This window comes from Typopeltis vanoorti, chromosome 11, assembly GCF_054136105.1.
Source record: "Typopeltis vanoorti isolate ZY-2024b chromosome 11, IOZ_Tvanoo_1.0, whole genome shotgun sequence".
Classification (NCBI taxonomy): Eukaryota; Metazoa; Arthropoda; class Arachnida; order Uropygi; family Thelyphonidae; genus Typopeltis; species Typopeltis vanoorti.
Window position 1 is genome coordinate 86892004 of NC_143559.1, and position 18381 is coordinate 86910384.

Sequence of the window (18381 nt, forward strand, 5' to 3'; positions counted from 1 at the left end):
GAGTGTTGGTGGATAGGGAGTTTAAGTTTAGGGGGGGGGCACATTGAAAAAGTGGCTAAAACAGCTCATCAAATCACTTGGTTACTGAAAAATACTTTAACAAGCAGAGACAAACAGGTTATTGTTCCTCTATATCGAGCCCTGATAACACCCCATCTGTACTACTGTGCTCAGATATGGGCCAGGGTTTCTTCTTGATGGGAAGGAGGTGGAGAGGATCCAGAGACGAGTGACCAAGATGGTGGCAGGTCTGTGGAATGAACCTTATGAGAACAGATTGAAGATTTGTGGGTTGCAAAAATTCGTTGATAGGCAGAAAAGGGGGTGATATAATTGAGACGTTCAAATTACTGAAGGGTTTCTATAAGATTAATCCAGAAGATATTTTTGAGAATAGGGCTGGTGGTGAGAGGACTAGGGGCAATACATGGAAGCTGGGCAAAAATGTGGTTAACAGGTCTGTTAGAGCTAGGTTCTTTACTTGGAGAGTGGTAAATGAGTGGAATAAGCTGCCAGAGTCTGTTGTGGGTGCTATGACCGTGAATGAGTTTAAGGCAAGGAATGATAGATACTGTGTGAAAGATGAATAGTTGTTCTTGACGTGATGTTAGTGCCTCCCTTGATGAGTCTGTCGACTCCTTGGAGTTGCCTGTAATAATAATAATAATAATACATTAAACAATTTTTATTATTATGATGATGATCTAGCATTGTTAGAAATAAAAATTTAAATATATTTAAAACATTCATAATATATGAATCTGACCAAGAAATGAGTGATGTGAAAGATCAGAAGAGTAAGGAAGAGGAATTGGAGTGTTTATGAATGGAGAAGTCAATAGCATGAAATGAGGAAAATGAGTGCAAGACAGACATGGAAATGAGTGCAAGACAGACATGGAAATGAATGCGAGTCAGGATTGATGGGTTTCCCTTGGATGTGGGGGGGAAGCATTTAGGTCAGGAAAATATTCTGGGATGAGTAATGAAAGGGAGGAATGTCTTGGGGAAGGCATAGACAAGTCACATCTAAGAAGTGGTATCAGTAAAACTTGTAATTGATCTAGAAATGAACTGCTATGTTTCTATATGAATGCCAGAAACATCAGAAATAATGAAAATGAAATTGTCATATTAAGTTCATTCATTGAAGCATCGCTGGAATTAGTGAGACATGGTTGGATGAGGAAATCTTGATAGGAATAGAGATAGAAGGGTATGATGTTTTTCATGAAAATTGAAAAGGCAAAAAGGGAGGTAGAGTGCTGTTGATGATTTGGTTTTCAAAATTAAGGAACAAAGAGAAAAATCACATTAACTTAAACTGTATGATGAATTTTTATTCAATTCAGTGGAAAGCAGTATGATGTGAGATGTGAAAGAAACGCTCACAAAAATTGCAAATGACTAGTTTAATACAGTAAAAAAATGGGTATATGAAGACAATGGTCAAAAACAAGACTTCAAAATGAGACTGTCAAAGTGCTTCATTAAGGAATGTTGTCTCCACTCTCAGCAATACACACATTGATGTTTCATACTGTTTATAATGGTGTCCAGAAGCTAAGTTCATAATAACAACCATTGCTCCCTCAAAGCTCTCCTAAGTCCCTCAAGGTTTTTTGGGAGGGGTGAGTTGAGAGCAGTAACAGCTCTACCTAGAGCACCCCAGAGATGCTTAATAACTGGGTCAGGAGACCCAGCTGGCCAGTCGATACACACGATAGTCTCTTCTTGAAGATGTTGGTCTGCAAGCATTACTTGACGAGGAAGAGCATTATTGCCTCATGGGATAAATGTCTTCCCTATCACATCTGCATATGGAGAAATGTACGGGTCCAGGACTTTATCTTTATAAGTTGCAGCATTCATGGTTCTGCTAGAAATCACATACAGATGAGTGAGCGAGTCTATATCCAACAAGGTGCCTCCCAAAAATCATCATATCACCTCCACCTCCACTTTCCCTTTCACAGATATTAGAGGAATCATAGTATGTCACATAGTGATACCAGGAATCTTCTAATCTGAAGAGAAGCAGTGACACATCATTGTCATCATCCTTCTAATATCTGAAAAGGGACACTTATGGTGGAGGTAGTGTGATGGTTTGGAAAAATGCACTCCTGTATGTGCTTGGATGAACATAGGAGACCTGGACCCTTATGTTTGTTCATATGTTGATGAGATGTTTATCCTACAAGACAACAATAATGGTCATCCTCATTGAGTGAAGCTCTTGCCCAATATCTTCAAGCAGAGACTATTATATGTATGGACTGGCCTGCTAAGTCTCCTAACCGTAATCATGAGCACGTGTTGAGAATGTCTGGGATTCTTTAGGTAGATGTGTTACTACTCTCAACAGATCCCTGTGGTGCACCACTAGTAACTTTCCTCCTCCATATTATTATATTATATTCTATACATATTATATTCCCATACAGAACTTGCTGATACCTATCTGAGAGCCAGTTGCCTATCCAACTCACTGCTCCGTCATTCAAATCCATCTGCTCCAATTTAATTACAAATTTGTGGTGTGGCAGTCTATCAGAAGCCTCATCAAACCATGCTGTAAATTCATTCCATGTATCCATACCCGCTGCACTGTCAGGCAATGCATTTACTCATCAACCATTCTCCATGCAAAGAACCTGCCCTTTATTTGCAAAATCCAAGTATACCACTGTAAATGCACCTCCCTTGTCCAATACATTCGTCACCTTGTTATAGCACATAAATTAATAACACATGATCTCCCTTTAACAAACCCATGTTGACAAGCACAAAGAATGCCATCATTGTCAACCCACTTCTGTATCCTAGCTCTCACCAACTTCTCCAATACCTTAACTACAATCCCAGATATACAGATCAACCTATAATTTGTAGCCTTAGCCTTATATCACCACCTTTGTGAAATGGAACAATTTTACCTTCCTTCTGCTGCTTTGGGACTTGAGCTGTTGCAAGACTGATGTTAAACAGGTAGGCTAATGCTAACACTAATTTCCTAGAGCATTCCCTTAAGACGTGGTGATATGTCATGAAGTCTTATTGCCTTATTGACATCTAGCTTACTTAACTCCTCATATACTACTTGCTTGCTCACCAGTAAGTGTCTTATTTCATTCTCTACACTTGAGCTCCTGAAGATGAAACTCTCTGATGTTTCATCTTCAGAGAGTTTCATTCATCAGAGAGTTTCATCTTCAGTTTCATGTTCACTGCAGCAGTTATCAATCTACCATTATCGTCATCTTTCCATGATCGTTCTTTTTTCTACTTACCACATGTCAAAAAAACTTCCAAGGATTTTTCTTGGCCTGATTTGCAAATTTCTGCTCAGACTGCACTTTTGCTGTCCTTACTAATTGAGTCACTCTTCATGTAACTGATTATTGTCATTATTCATCATGTGCTGCCACCAAAAATGCTTTCTTCTTCCAGATTTCATCTTATTCTCATTTAGCCACTTGATGCCTACCTTATTCAGCTTTTTTGATCTTCAAAATACATTTATTTGTCAGTTCTCAAGTAGCATGTATTTCCTTACCATTCAACTCCTCATTCCATGCTGTAGCTCCAAAGCATCTCCTAATCTTGTCATAATCACCAGCCTTGTAATTTTACATATATCCTTTCCTTACAGAAGTTTTGATATGGATAGCCACAACTCTGCTCCACCTGCCTTTGCCCAATCACCTTTATAACCACTTACCACATATCTTCTTAGTCTCAACTACCCTCTCACACCCAGATCCATTCCATTTCTATGCTGATGATCCCCATACACATTCACTACTTCTTTCAACATCCACTCTCTGTACTGTGTCTCCCTGTTCCTCTTGCATTTCCATTCTCTCTTCATCTCTTAGAGCAGCGCTTCCCAAACTGTGAGCCGCAGCCCCCTTGGGGGCCGTAAGTTTTGTTGAGGGAGGGCCCGTGAAATAAGGAAAACAAATTAAAAATGTTTTAAGACTAAGTAGATTTTTTTAATCTTAAAAGAAACATATTTAATTTTTATTATTTCTTTTTTGTTCTTTTTTATATTTTAATGGAAAAAAAAATCACACATTGGTGTTGGTTCACAAATTTTGCTTATTGCATATTTCAACACTGCTTAATGGATATTAGTAAATATATGCTTATTCGTATAAGTTTCATTTCATTTTATTGATAAGAAACACAAAAAAGATTACAAACACAAAATCTTGAATATAAATTGTATTGAATATAAATACAATAAATATTATAATAATATATGTCTGTATTACGATTTTTTTTTCGATGGGGGCCGTGAAATATTTTACTTTTTCTAAAGGGGGCTTGGCATCTATAAGTTTGGGAAGCACTGTCTTAGAGTACTACTGTTTCTGTTACCAAACACTTCAGTCTCATCTGTTTCTCACTCTCCTGATCTTTCACTTACCTCCTCTGCTGTTCTCTCATACCGAAATCATTCAAATCCAAATAATTTGTTCTCACAATCACCATTAACTCTCTTGGTCATTTCCTTTTCATATCTAAAGCATGAATTATTTTGCTCATTCTTCCCTCCTGGAAAGCAGACCTTATGAACTCTCTCATTATTCACATTTCTAATAATGGATCTCCATAAATTTCTATTCTTGAGTCACTCATCACCTCTTTTTTTCTCATTTTGAACAACTCGTTCTTCAAATTTTGCATTCCTGCAATTTCACTCTGTTGCTCCCATAGTATCGCTCCCTCTTGTTCTGCCATTCCTTTATTCAACTTCCTTGTTCCTTCTCTTTTTCACTTCCACATCACTTAACTTTCATTTCTTCATTTGTGCATTCTTTAACTCTCTCACTTGCTTGCATTCCATTATTCACAGTCTTTTGCATCCACATTTATGCTTTAATTCCTTCATGTTTTTTGCACATGCACTAATAACTTGTAGTCTAACAAAATATTGCACTTTCTACAAATCCATACCTTTGCTCATCTCCTGTTCAGTCTCTCTCTCTAAAAACACATCTTTCACATTTCACCCATGCATGCATGTTGCACTCCTGGTATTGAACCATTCTCAAAAAAAAAAAAAAGTGTGTATCATTAATAGTATTTGATATTTTCACTCTGCTATGTGCAGATCTTATTCATACTGCCATTTGTTATTTCAAGGCAAGATTCAAAATTCAATAAAAAAAAAAGTCAGTAACAAATTCACAAAGCCCGATAGTCACACAGTTACACTAAGCTATCAAAAATAAACAATATTCAACTAAAATGCAAGAAGTATTGCTAATTATTACCTAATATGGCACTTACCTTTTACTCCTTTTGTTGGAGGAACATTGCTTTTGTAAGTAAGTTCTTGGATGAAAATATTAAAAAGGCATGAGGATGGGCATCCTTTGCATAACTCCTCATTTGATTTCAAGTTTTTTAGTTGATATTTCTGTATTGAGCTGCTGCACTTGTATTCTTATAGTAGTTTGAAATGAATCTTAGTGTTTTGGTTTAAATCCACAAAACAGCAATAGAGATCTCTCTCTTGGTGCTATGCAATTTCAGCCAGACCATGAAGTGTAAAAATATATCAATTGCTGATTTATTTTTTCTAAAGCCAGCATGTTGTTCTTCTATTAGCTGTTCAGTAATGCTATTTAGATGATTCTGTATTATTTTTACAAAGATTTTGTAAGAGTGCCAAAGAAAAGCAATTATCTATAATTATTACATTTGTGAACATCACCTTTCTTTATGTATAGATAAGATTTTGCCTATTTTCCAAATGTTTGGGATAGTCTCAGTGAATAGAATGTTATTGAAAAGTTTCATTAGTTGTTTAATTAAACCTAGTCCACCATTATTATAGAGCTTTCTGGGTATTTCATCAATTCCAGGTACTTTTGATGATTTCATTTGGTTAATTGAAAGGATTATGTCTTCCCTTAGATTTATTGGTACTGTGTCTTTCTCATCGATTAAAGATAGTAGAGAAGTAATTGTACCAGATGTTTGCTTTCTCTATTACTTCCAGTTACCATGTCTTGAAATCTTTCATGAGTAATGATGGAATGTAGTCTTTGGTAATCTTTTCAGCTGTAGAGTAGAATGAAAAGAATTATTATCATTATGTAATTAGGCTTCTCCACATTTGTCTTCTTCATCATTCAATCAATCTATTTTTGCATATCTGCATATTCTGTCTAGCTGGTTTTTGTAGGCTTGCATAATATGTTCTGTTCATTATATATAGTTTATTGAGATGTTATTTAGCCTGTCTTTTCTCTCCCGCAATCTCATTATCTCAGGTGTTATTTGGTTTATTGATTTTCTAAAAATTTGCCAGCTGGCCATAATATTTTGCAGAAAATTCCATTCATTTTCAACATTAACTTCATTCTTGTTTTGTTTTTCATTGTATATCAACTGATCTCATTTATTGTATGCTGTTTTAACAGTATCCAAGTGGAGTTTTCCTAGAGCTGGTTCAAAGTGCTTTATTTGTCTCTTTTTTTGTGAAATTTGGATCTTGGCAGAGAGGTTTTGACATTCAAAACAGATGATTTCACAGTTTTGCAAATTAGGAAGTAATATGTGCAGTTTTTAGTTGAAATATGGTGAAGTCAGGTGAATTTTTCAGCAGGTCTATGGTATAATATGATGTTTGCAACTATGAGATTATTTCTCTACAGAAATCAAGTAGGTATTTTCCTCTCTTCTTTCTTGCATCTATTCCAAATTTACCCATTACATCATGCATGTTGTCTCAATATTGTCCAATTTTGGAATTAAAATCATTCATATTATTATTATTATTACTATTACACCCTCTATGGAAAAGGCAGACTCATTGTGAGTGGTTCATTCGACTGACAACATATTTATCATATAGAATCTTAAAATCCTTAACACTCCTTGAATTAACAACATATTCTGGTAATGCATTCCATTCACAGACAATTCTCCATGTAAAAAATCTACTCCCGACACCCCTCTTCACCATACTCTTACATAACTTCGAGGGATGAACTCTGGTTTTTCTTCTCTCACCTTCTACTCTTTTTACAATCCTGTCTTGATAAATCTGATAAAATTCTCTCTCTAAATTAAACATCACTATCATATCACCTCTCTTCCTCCCATCCACCAGACTTTGCAATCCACATTTCTTCAATCTCTCTCAATCTTCAATTTATTTCTCTCTCAGTATCTTCAATCTCTCAAAATAAAACCACAAGAGGTCTAGAAGAAATGAGATGTTGTGAGAGGGGGGAGGTAAGTAAAAGAGCATCGAGTAATGAAACTGGGAGAGTCATGCTGAATAGCATAGAAAATGAGTCCATGAGTGACACTTGTGTGGACTCGAATGAAGTTAAGAGTGGTAAGACATATGGTGATTCTATGATTAAGGGTATGGAGAGCGATATGCCTGAGGAGTGCTTGGCTGGTGGGACAATAGAAAGAGTGGCTTTAGCAATAAAGAGAGGTCATGATGCAGACAAGATGATAATTATGGTGAGTACAAATGACCTGAGTGGTGGTATAAATCGGTTAGCAAAAGATTTAAGAGCATTGTTAGATATTTTGAAGAGGGAAAAGTGTCAATCGGAGGATACTGTGTGTGCTGCCTTGTTTTGACAATTACGAGTTAAGTAGACGAGCGATGATAATGAATGATATGATTGCAAGAATGTGCAAAAAAAGAGGTCTGAAATTTGTTGATGTCAGCCCATCTCTAGTTGTATGCTAGAGATGGGCTGCATCTGAACATGGAAGGACATAAGTGATTGAAGAAATTACTGTTTTCTGAACAAGTTGAAGTAATTGGGCAGGGAAACTAATATTGAAAGGTTGAGTGTAAGAGAGAGAAACTTTAGCAGTGATTGTATATTTATTGATCCTTATATGCAGAATAAATTGCAGAAGAGAGGGGATAAAAATAGCCATGGGACTACTGAAATTAGTGACTTGTATACCAGTTCTAAAGCCGGTAAAAGAACTAGAGAGAATCTGCAATTTTTGTATATCAATGCAAGAAGCATTCGAAATAAGAGAGAAGAATTTTTGGCATTAGTGAGTGCAATCTCACCAAAAGTTGTAGGCATTAGTGAAACTTGACCGTCAGCAGAAGATGTGGTCACTGGAATTGAATGTGATGCGTACAGTATTTTCAGGGAGGATAGAGAAGATAGAACAGGGGGAGGAGGAGTACTGTTGATGATAGCTGATGTGTTGCAGCCAAAGAAAGTAGTATATCAAGACGACAGCCATGTGAATGAGAGTTCATTTGAGGCGGTCTGGTGTGAAATAGTGACCAATGCAACCAAATATACAACTGAATGTTGCTATAGTACAGCGGGAGATATTGAATTCATGCATCAGCAAATTAGTGCAGGTTTAGTGATTATTATGGGGGATTTTAATTATGATGATATCAATTGGAAGAAGGAAATATCACGTAGCCAAAAGGAAATGGAGTTCATACATCTTCTACGAGATAATTACTTGAAACAGCACATAACTGAAGGGACACATGGTGTGAGAGTGTTGGACCTCGTTATTGGTTCAGACGTTATATGCATAAGTAAGGTGTCCTCGTTACCTCCAATTGGTGAAAGCAATCATGTGGTATTGACTTGGGAGGTTGCAAAATCTGTGGATTTTTCTGTTAAGAAGGGGTATATATGGAACTACAGGTTATGCAATTATAACAAGCTTTGAAGTGAATTTACAGCAATCCCATGGCAGAACATATTGCAGGGGAAAGATGTTAGCAGTGCATGGGATAAAATCAGCGGGTATCTGCAGAAAGCAATATCAGATTGTGTCCCCATGGTCAGGAAGACAAACAGGGTAGGCGTTATATGGATGAGCAGTAGTATCAAGTTTGATCTGCAAAAAAAAGAAAATGTTATAGAGAATGTACAAGGAGAAATGCAATCAGTATACCCGTCAGCAGTACAAGGCTCAAGCTAAGAAGGTTACCAGCATAGTAAGAAAAGCTAAATCAGATTATGAGAAGACCTTAGCCAATGAGATCAAGGGTAATCCCAAAGAGTTCTTTTGCTATGTGACAAGTAAAAGGAAGAATGACTTTGGAAGGATAACTTTAGTGGGTGCTGATGGTATTGAGGTGACAAAATCAGATGTAATAGTAGAGTTACTGAGTGATCACTTTTCAAAAGTCTATCAAGTGAGGATATCTCTGTACCTGTAGCAATAACTAATGTGAGAATTGAAGTTAAGAAATCAGAGGTATTTAATATACTGCAAAATTTAAATGCAAATACTGCTGTAGGTTTAAATGGAATATGAGTTCGGGTGTTGTGTGAATGTGCAAAGGAATTGTCAACCCCTCTTACTTGGATATTTAACTTAAGGGTGAACTCTAGTATGGTCCGTAGGAGTGGAAGTTAGGCAAAGTGGTTCCTTTGCATAAAGGTGGCTCTAAAACTGCGGTAGTTACAGACCAATCACCATCCAGGAGTAGTGGTAAAAGTATTGGAAAAGTTGGTTAAAGACAAAATTCAAGAATGGGTGGATCAAGATATGATACTCTATAGAGGCCAACATGGTTTTGTTAAAGGTAGATCCTGCCTTAGCAATCTATTAACTTTTTATAATAGAATGACATCTGAGTTGGACAAAGGAACTTGCTACACAGTGGTACTTCTGGATTTTGCTAAGGCTTTTGACAGGATATCCTATGGAACACTGTTACGCAAATTGGAGCAGATGGGAACAGATACTAAATTGGTGATATGTATAGGAGAATGGCTCAGGGAAAGATACCAGAAGGTGGTGTATGAAGGAGCCGTGTCCAGGATGAGGCTGGTGACCAGTGGTGTGCCTCTTCTGTGCTTAAATGCACAGAGCCCTGAGACCATTGTTGTTTATTTTGTATATAAATGATATAGGAAATGGCTTAAAGGGAGATATTCAGTTGTTTGCTGATGATGCAAAGTTGGGTAGCGCAATAAAAAATCAAGCTGATGTTGAAAGTTTGCAGGGTGATTTAAATAAGCTGGTAGAATGGGCAAAAGATGATGGATGTCAGTTCAATGTAGAAAAGTGTAAAGTTATGCATTTTGGGATTAAAGGATTACCAGCTGTGTACTACATTGATGGAACAGTACTCCAAGAGATTGATGAGGCTAGGGACTTAGGGGTGTTGGTAGATAGGGAGATGAAGTTCAGGGGCCACATTGCTAAGGTGTCCAAGATTGCACATAGGATTACTTGGTTGTTGAGGAACACACTGACATCTAGAGGTAAAGAGGTTATTCCCCTTTATAAAGCGTTGATACTTCCACATTTGGATTACTGTGCTCAGGTCTGGTAACCTGGATACCTTGGAGATGAGGAGGCTGTGGAGAGGGTTCAGAGAAGAGTGACTAAGTTGGTGAGTGATGTAAAAAATGCTCCTACATTGATAGATTGAGTGCTTGTGGATTGCAGAGGTTGGTTGATAGGTGGAGAAGAGGGGATATGATAGAAACATTTAAATTACTAAAAGGTTTTTATACGATTGATGCAGGGGAAATATTTCAGCTGTGTGATAGTGATGGAAGAACAAGAGGTCATCCCTGGAAATTAAAGAAGAGTGTGGTTAACAAGGGTGTGAGAACAAGGTTTTTTTGCCTGGAGGGTGGTGAATGAGTGGAATTCATTGCCTGACTTAGTTGTGAGTTTTGTTTATAAATGAATTCAAGAAGAGATATGACAGATATTGTTTTGCTAGTTTGGGTCTCCCACGATGAGTCCACTGACTCCATGGAGATACCCCGTAATAATAATAATAATAATCGTCTTAGTCACTCATCTCTAGACACTCTCCAACATTTCCACATAACATTGAAAACCAGATGACCAAATCTGAGCATATTCCAGATTTATCAATTACATTATGCATGTTGTCTGAGTATTGTCCAATTTTGAAATTAAAATCACCCATAATTATTAGCAGATTGTTTTTATGTTCTGTCAATTTCCTCTTGTAGTTGTTGATCGAAATCTATATGATCTTCTGGATGTGAAGAATCAGGAGTATATGTTTTTATTATTTTAATAAGTTTTCCTTTCTTTTGCTTGTAGTCTAATGACTGATCCTGGATGAGTTGGGTTAACTTCTATGACCTTTAGTAATTGTTTATAAGGTTTTTTTTTTAATTTATATCAATTAAATAACTGTGCCATATAAAACTAAGTGCATATGCTATAGCTTCACATCATTAAATGTCAAGCAAAGTAACAGTATATAGTAGAAAGTTAGCTAAAGTGAATTTCATTTAAAATAACATTGATGATATGGGACCTTGTAGACATTTTATTATAGTGAATATACTATATAATAAACTACAGCATAATGAAGTGTTTGCCATAGTTAAATTGTACTAGATTAGAAAAACATGCAATTTCAGTAATTTTTGAGCAGTCTGTTACTAGATAGTATTTTTGCATATAAGTAGAATAGAATTAGATTTGGTAGTTAGTAGTACAGATATGAGCTAAGAGTTAATCTGTAAACCTTGCTCTAGAGATTAAACTTGGAACTAGTTTCAAGCCACCCCAGATCTCCCATGGTTGTGGTGCTTTATAAATCCTCACATTGTTTTTTTAGCATTTTTTGTTGATTAGTGCATTGAATATATTGCAATCATATAAGATCTGACCTTGAGATAAAATGTTTAGATTAGATAAATAATGAAGCCATCTGGAAAATTGTTGTTAGAATTCTGGTAAGGAAATCTTAAATGAATTGAACAATCATAAGTTATGAATTCCTTTTGAAGTAACATTCCATGACATTATAACATATGCAAAGAAATGCTGCTCATCATCATTCATCTTTCAAAACCTTCACCACACTACCTCCCCATAATTTAATATTTGTAAAATTTATTTACTGCTAGGAAATCTGTTAACTCCATTATCACTAAAATTAGATAACTCCATTATCACTAAAATTTATTTTGATGCCTTAGTGTTATCTCTTTAATACCAAATTAATTTTTTACTATTAATTTATTAAAAAAAGTTTATATGCATACATTGCTAATTTGAAGTCTACACAATAAAAAATTTAAAGCATTTATACGAATAATGTATTAAGAAAATACTTGTAATTTTACTTTATCTTACAGATAGGACCAAGTGATACAAGCAACTTTGACAGTAATTTCACGATGGATGAAGCAGTTCTATCTCCAGTGGCCTCTGAAATATTAGCATCCATGGATCAAGATGAATTCAAAGGCTTCAGCTATGTAAATCCTTATTTAGTTGGTTAAGAAACAGTTATAATAGTATGCTTGTTAAAGATCTGAAGAAACCCATGCATGCAAACAATTAGACAGAATTATTATTGCTCTGAATAAGATCTCATGACTCATGAAGTATTTCCAGAACATTATCACATGACTGTGGCATGACAATGATAAAATAAGTTGTGCTTATTGTGTACAATAGTTTTTTTTAGTGAGAATGGTGGATTACAGATGAACTTTTTTTTTTTTTTAGATATGAAACTTGAAAATAGTGACTTTGATACTCACCTTTTATTGCTAGTCCTATTGCTGTGGTAAAAGGGCTTCTTTTTTATATACAAAAAGTTATGAGATCTTCCTAAAACAAGTATAGTGAGATGGAGAAAGCACTTGTTGCTCTCGTTATAAAATTGCTGTAAAACTCTCATCAAAAATGGATTTTGGATGTAGGAGCACAAGAAAAATAGAACTATTTTTTTCTACAGACAGTGCATTTTTGTGAAACAACCACAGCAAAAAAAAAAAAAAAACTGTATTAGAAAAATTCTTCCATCTTTTTCAATGAGACAGATTTAGATTGAAATAGTGATCATCAAACACTCAAATAAAAATTAATTGTTCCAGCAAACAAATTTCCTTAATACTCAACTAATTTCATCAAGAATTAAATTCTGAAGTGTAATTCATTCTGAAAAAAAAAAATTATAACACAGTTGATCTTTTGTTCATGATACATTTTGGTGAGTAATGTGCTATCATGTTTGCAACTTGCTGCATTTACACAATGAATCCATCTAATGAAACATAGCACAAAAGAGGAATTTCTTCTTTCAGGAAGCAGCAATCAGTATATGGAAAAGAGATGTTCAGATGCTTACCATTCCTCCAGGCTCCTTTTGGTGTTTTTGTATTCATTCACACAGAATTTAAAATCATTGACATAAGTTACATCATAAGTCATTCATACATTATTCATCATTATGCTATGGATAATAAAACTGATCTTAGCTGTCTTTACAAACCTTTCAACGTGTTAAGTTATTAAATACCTTTGGAATGCTGTAAAGGCAAAGTGGTAATGCAGTTTTGCAATTATAGTGACTAATTTTCTTGATGTTAAAGAAGAAAGATTCGGAAGACCCCTATTTAATAAAAATAGGAATCATTAACCAGATTTTGAGATAGCTTAAGTTCATATAATAATTTCTCATCATGGTTTATTAATATCTGTGCAGTTATTGTTATATATCTTACAAATTGTAGATAAATGCATTCATTAAATAAATTACACTATTTCATAAGCTTAATGAGACTTGTTAAGAACATTGAACACATCAATGCAATGGTGAAAAATCAAAGTAGAGCTGTAAAGGAAATTTCTTTTTGTATACATTTAAATGCTAAGAATGAAATCTATCACTCATTTTCTTGATTCCTCTTGATTTACTGAGCTCAGCCTGTTTTTTATATTGTTTTCTTTTTTCGCTTAAAACAAAGTTGGGACAAGTTTGCATTGATTTTCATATAACCTGAAACGTTTGATTCAGAAACATTGCATACTACACAAGCTTTAATTAGAGATTATCCTAAGTGTTTTTTTTGATAAGAAATTATGGCCAAGTGGTTAGTGTATCCACTATCCGCCCAGAAGATTGCAGGTTCGAATCCCGCCGTGGGCATGGGTGTTTGTGATTGTCTGTGAAAATACTAGTGGTGGTGGACAGTAGATGGCGTTGGTGTGAATGATACAGTTGGTGGATGAGGTTGAATAGTAGAGACAGAACCACTACAGGGATGGGATAATGGCACTGGAGCATTGCTGGAATAGTATTAGTCTTCAGGGAGCATATGTTGAAAAAGAAAAATAATTTTGAAATTATAAATTCGTTTTTTCATTGTTAAGCCGAGAACCTTTCAGACCACCCTCGTATTTGTGGGCTAGTTCATGTTTTTGTTTGTTTGTTTGGGCGAGGCCCCCCATCCACTTCCATATTAGGTTGGCTAATTTGCCTTCAGCTAAGAGACTGCATAGATAATTAGCTAAGTACTTGTGTTAATCATTAATCAGCCATAATGCATCTACTTGTATGGAATGATTTTTTGTTATTTAATCCTTATGTCCGTAAATAAAAATCACATAATGGAATAGCAAGACACATTTTAATTTACTAAAATGTGTCTTTTAAAATATACTTTTAAAAATAAAATGTATTTTAAAATATTTTAAAATATATATTTTTAAAAATATACTTTTAAAAAAAATAGGATTTTTATCTCTTTCTGAGAAAATATGACACCAGTATCTGAAATACACTGCTTGGAAAGAAGTCAATGGTACCATAGAATGAAAAACAAACAGTCAGGCTCCCACCTTAATAAGATATAGGACCTCCTTTTGCTGCGATGACTGTAGCAATCCTATGGAGCATACTTTTCACAAGTGTACAATAGCAGTCAATGAGAATTTTGAATCATTCTTCATGTAATCAGGGTCCTGGAATGTTGTGAGGCAGACATCCCTTGACCCTAACTTGATGCTTCAGTTCATCCCACAGATGTTCAATAGGGTTAAGATCAGGGCTCTGTGGAGGCCAGTCAAGTGTAGTGTCATTTGTGTCCACAAATCACGCAGTTACAGTAGCAGCAGCCTTATGACATGGTGCATTGTCTTGCTGAAAGAGACAATGGTCAGTTCCGTAGAAATGTCGCAAAGTAGGAAGCATTGCTTTGTCCAGAATGTTTGGATAGCTCTTGGAGTTCAGTGTTTGTGGCACCACAAACAGAGGTCTGAGGATAAACCAAGACCAATCCATCACACTGCCACTTCTGAATTTTATAGTTTGGGTTATGCACTCTGGTAAGACATTCACTGGGCATCCCCCACACCCATCCATTTTCTCATTAGAGGGTGTAGTGTGATTTGTCACTCCATATAATACCTTTTCAAGATTCCATGTCCTGCTGCACACACACACACACACTCTTTGCACCACTGAAGATAATGCTGCTTGTTGGTTTGGGTAATGCAGGGCTTGCATATTACAGTTCTGCCATGTAAACCCATGTTGTGAACCTCGGTTTTGAATGTTTTTGTGCAAGTTCATGTTCCAGTTGATACTCAGAACTCTGCATTCAATGTGTTGGCTGATGAATGGCAGTTTTTACATATTATCCTTTGTAGCACCCTATGGTCATGTTCAGTAAGTAGTTGGTCAACCACTGCAGGTAGAAGGTGACTCCTGCACTTCCATCTCAGTATGGTATCACTGATTGTTGATCGACTGGCCCAAATTGCTGAACACGTCTGCAACATGGCATCATATCACAATGCCTCTTTCACACTGTCAATTCCCTTCTCACAGTCATTTTGCATGGACACAGTTGCACTGACCAGGGAGCACCATATTCCTCCAATTTATACTGGCTGCAAACACATGACTCGTTACATTCCACAATGCACCTTGCCTATTGGGGTGCTTTTCAAGCAGTATATCTACCAAAATACACCTTCCAAGAACAACAACAACAAAAAAAAAAAGGATTAAAAAAAATAGCAATTAACTCTAATAGGATGTTAGTTTGGGAAAACAGTATTCCATGCTGATTTTAACTTCCTTTTGTAGTTTTTTTCCAATATTTTTCTTAAAATTAAAAATTTCTTTAATGATTTTAGAAAAATGGTCTTATGATGATAGTGGTTAGTTTTTTTAAAAAACTATCCTAGTGATGTGTGCCATTTTCCCTCCCCTCGCTCTCCTTTTATTATTAAGCTTGGCTACTTGTAGTAGCAGCATTGTTTTCAAGACCATCCCAGGTGCCTTCACCTTGGTGCTCCTCATTTCTCCTTTCCTTTGCTATCCAGTTCTTTACTTTTTTTGCTCATCTGTTATTTTACACTCGTTCTGTATGATTTTCCATTCTTTTTTTCATTTTTGCATCAGTCATTTATTGGTTGTTTACAATTTTCTCTAATTTGCAAGTTCTTAATTTTGTTTACCTTCAAATTTTCTTAACATTTTCATCTCAATTGTTTCATTCATTTGTCTAATTTTTGTAATTTCTGTATACATGTTTCTGCTGCATTTATTAGTACTGGTCTCACAACTTCTTTTGTAGATTCCTGTTAAGACATCCAGTTTTGTTTTTTTATCTCAATAGTTATTTAAAAATACAATTTTATTTAGTTTATTAAAGTATTTTTTATTAGTTTTAGGCTTTCATTATTAAAAAGTATTTTCTTCTCATCCTTTTTAATATATGTTTCTAACAACATCAATGACCTATTTAGAAAAATTTTTGCAAATTTTTTAATGGAAATAAGGATGCTAAAAAAAAACTTTCACTTTTTCACTTTGCCCTTTGTCAGTTAAATTATTATTATTATTTTTTTTGGGGGGGGGGGGTGATAGAATGGAATAATACACCAATCTACATCCCAAGAACTGCTTCATCTTAACTGTAGCAATCCTATCAGATATACACATTCAACTCATTCAGAAAGTAAATCTAGTATTAACTTTTGCTAGTTTCTTTTTGTTTTTATTATGTCTCAGTACATATTGAGGTCCTCAAATAGCAGATTGCTGAACAATTTCTTACAGCCCATAGGCAGTTTCAGCCATGGTCTGTAAGAACTCAGTAATTCTTTTTTTTTTTTTCTTCTTTTTTTTTATCCTTGTACTTTTTTAATACTTTCCTATGACACTCATGAGTTGAAGTGCTATACTTTAGATGTTATGCTGATGGGCCTTTGTAGCTATCATGATTTTTAAACATTTAACTGCATCTCTGGTAATGATTTCGAGTAGTTGTTCTGTAAATAACACTGTATAAAGAATATAATAAAAGTTATTTCTTAGTATTGTTGTTTAATTTTATTTAATTCTTAACATATCATGCTAAACCAATGGAAGAGAAAACTATAATGATACAAAATGGAAATCTCTTAAAAATAGTTTTTCCTATATTTCAGTCTAGCCATTTTCTGGATGGATGCAGTTAGGGCTAGTTGGTATTAACAGAGTTAGATAAGAGCATCTAATAGAATTGCAATGTCAGTAGCATTGGCTGTACCCAGGACCGGCGCATAGTATTTTTCTTATGTGTACGATTAATGTTTGGCACTTTTCCAAAAAAAGTTTTTTTTTTGAATAAAGTGTGAATAAAACAAACAGGAAATGAAAAACAAATGAAAACTGCTTTACAGTATAATGTTACCTATGGATTAGTCCTGCTTATTTTTTCAAGTTATATAAATTTTCAAAATAATATATAAAATAGTAATATAAAGTTAAGAGATTTATTCAAATATTCTTTACATTAATTTTGCATTAATAAATAAATAAATTTTGAAGATTCAATGAAAATAGATAAGAGAATTTTACAAGAATGTTTCGCATTGGACTCGAGAGGTCACCGATTACTTTGTCACTGACGCCACCCTAACAGCCTGCTAATATAACAGGCTCGAATGTCGAGAAGAATGAGTTATCAGTAGTAAGCTGACTTTTAGGTCCGGACCACATGTATTCGATCCAATTAAAATTAGGATACGGCCCTTACATGGAACTCAACAATTAATCATAAGTTGATTTACGATACATCAAAAAATAAAGAACTATTTTAGGTATATTTTCGTAAATTTTAATCAAAAATTACAGCGATATAATCGGGTCCAGGATACAATTTCAGAATTTATTTGTTCGTTTCCGGGAAGATCTGAAGGGGCCTGAATGGAAGACGATGTACATTCATAATTATATATACCATTCGTTGTTCGTTTAAACTCTTATCTCATATTTTTTGACATCTTTTAGGCACCTGTGTATATTGCACACTTTGCACACACGCCACCAGCTGGGCCTGGCTGTACCCAACAAATTTTGCCTCCATTAATTAGTGATCTCAGTTCACTGTGTGACTGATATATATATAAAGATGCATGCTTTGAGCACTGAAACACCAGATACCAAAAAAAAAGAAAAAAAAAGTAGTTGTACATTTAAGTAGAACTAAAAAGTGTGAAGAAATCATGAGGGTTATAAAAGCTTACAGCTATTCTTAAAATTCATTTTATTCAATTGGAGTTCTGTGGCTGCTAGAAATGGCAGGGTTAATCTTAGATTCTCAGATT

At 35.0% G+C, this 18381-nt stretch overlaps 1 protein-coding gene across 6 annotated transcripts in view; it reads left to right on the forward strand.

The window, feature by feature from the left end:
* The window catches only part of LOC150101827 (putative protein kinase C delta type homolog), a 270938-nt gene extending 253829 nt beyond the window's left edge, over window positions 1-17109 (forward strand). For all 6 annotated transcript variants that reach the window (XM_090400070.1, XM_090400072.1, XM_090400071.1 and 3 more), the window contains one exon: window positions 12126-17109. In XM_090400070.1, coding sequence (XP_090256196.1) covers window positions 12126-12272 — 147 coding nt within the window. In that variant the 3' untranslated portion in view covers window positions 12273-17109. The remainder of the gene's footprint in view (window positions 1-12125) is intronic.
* The last annotated feature ends 1272 nt before the right edge of the window (window positions 17110-18381 follow it).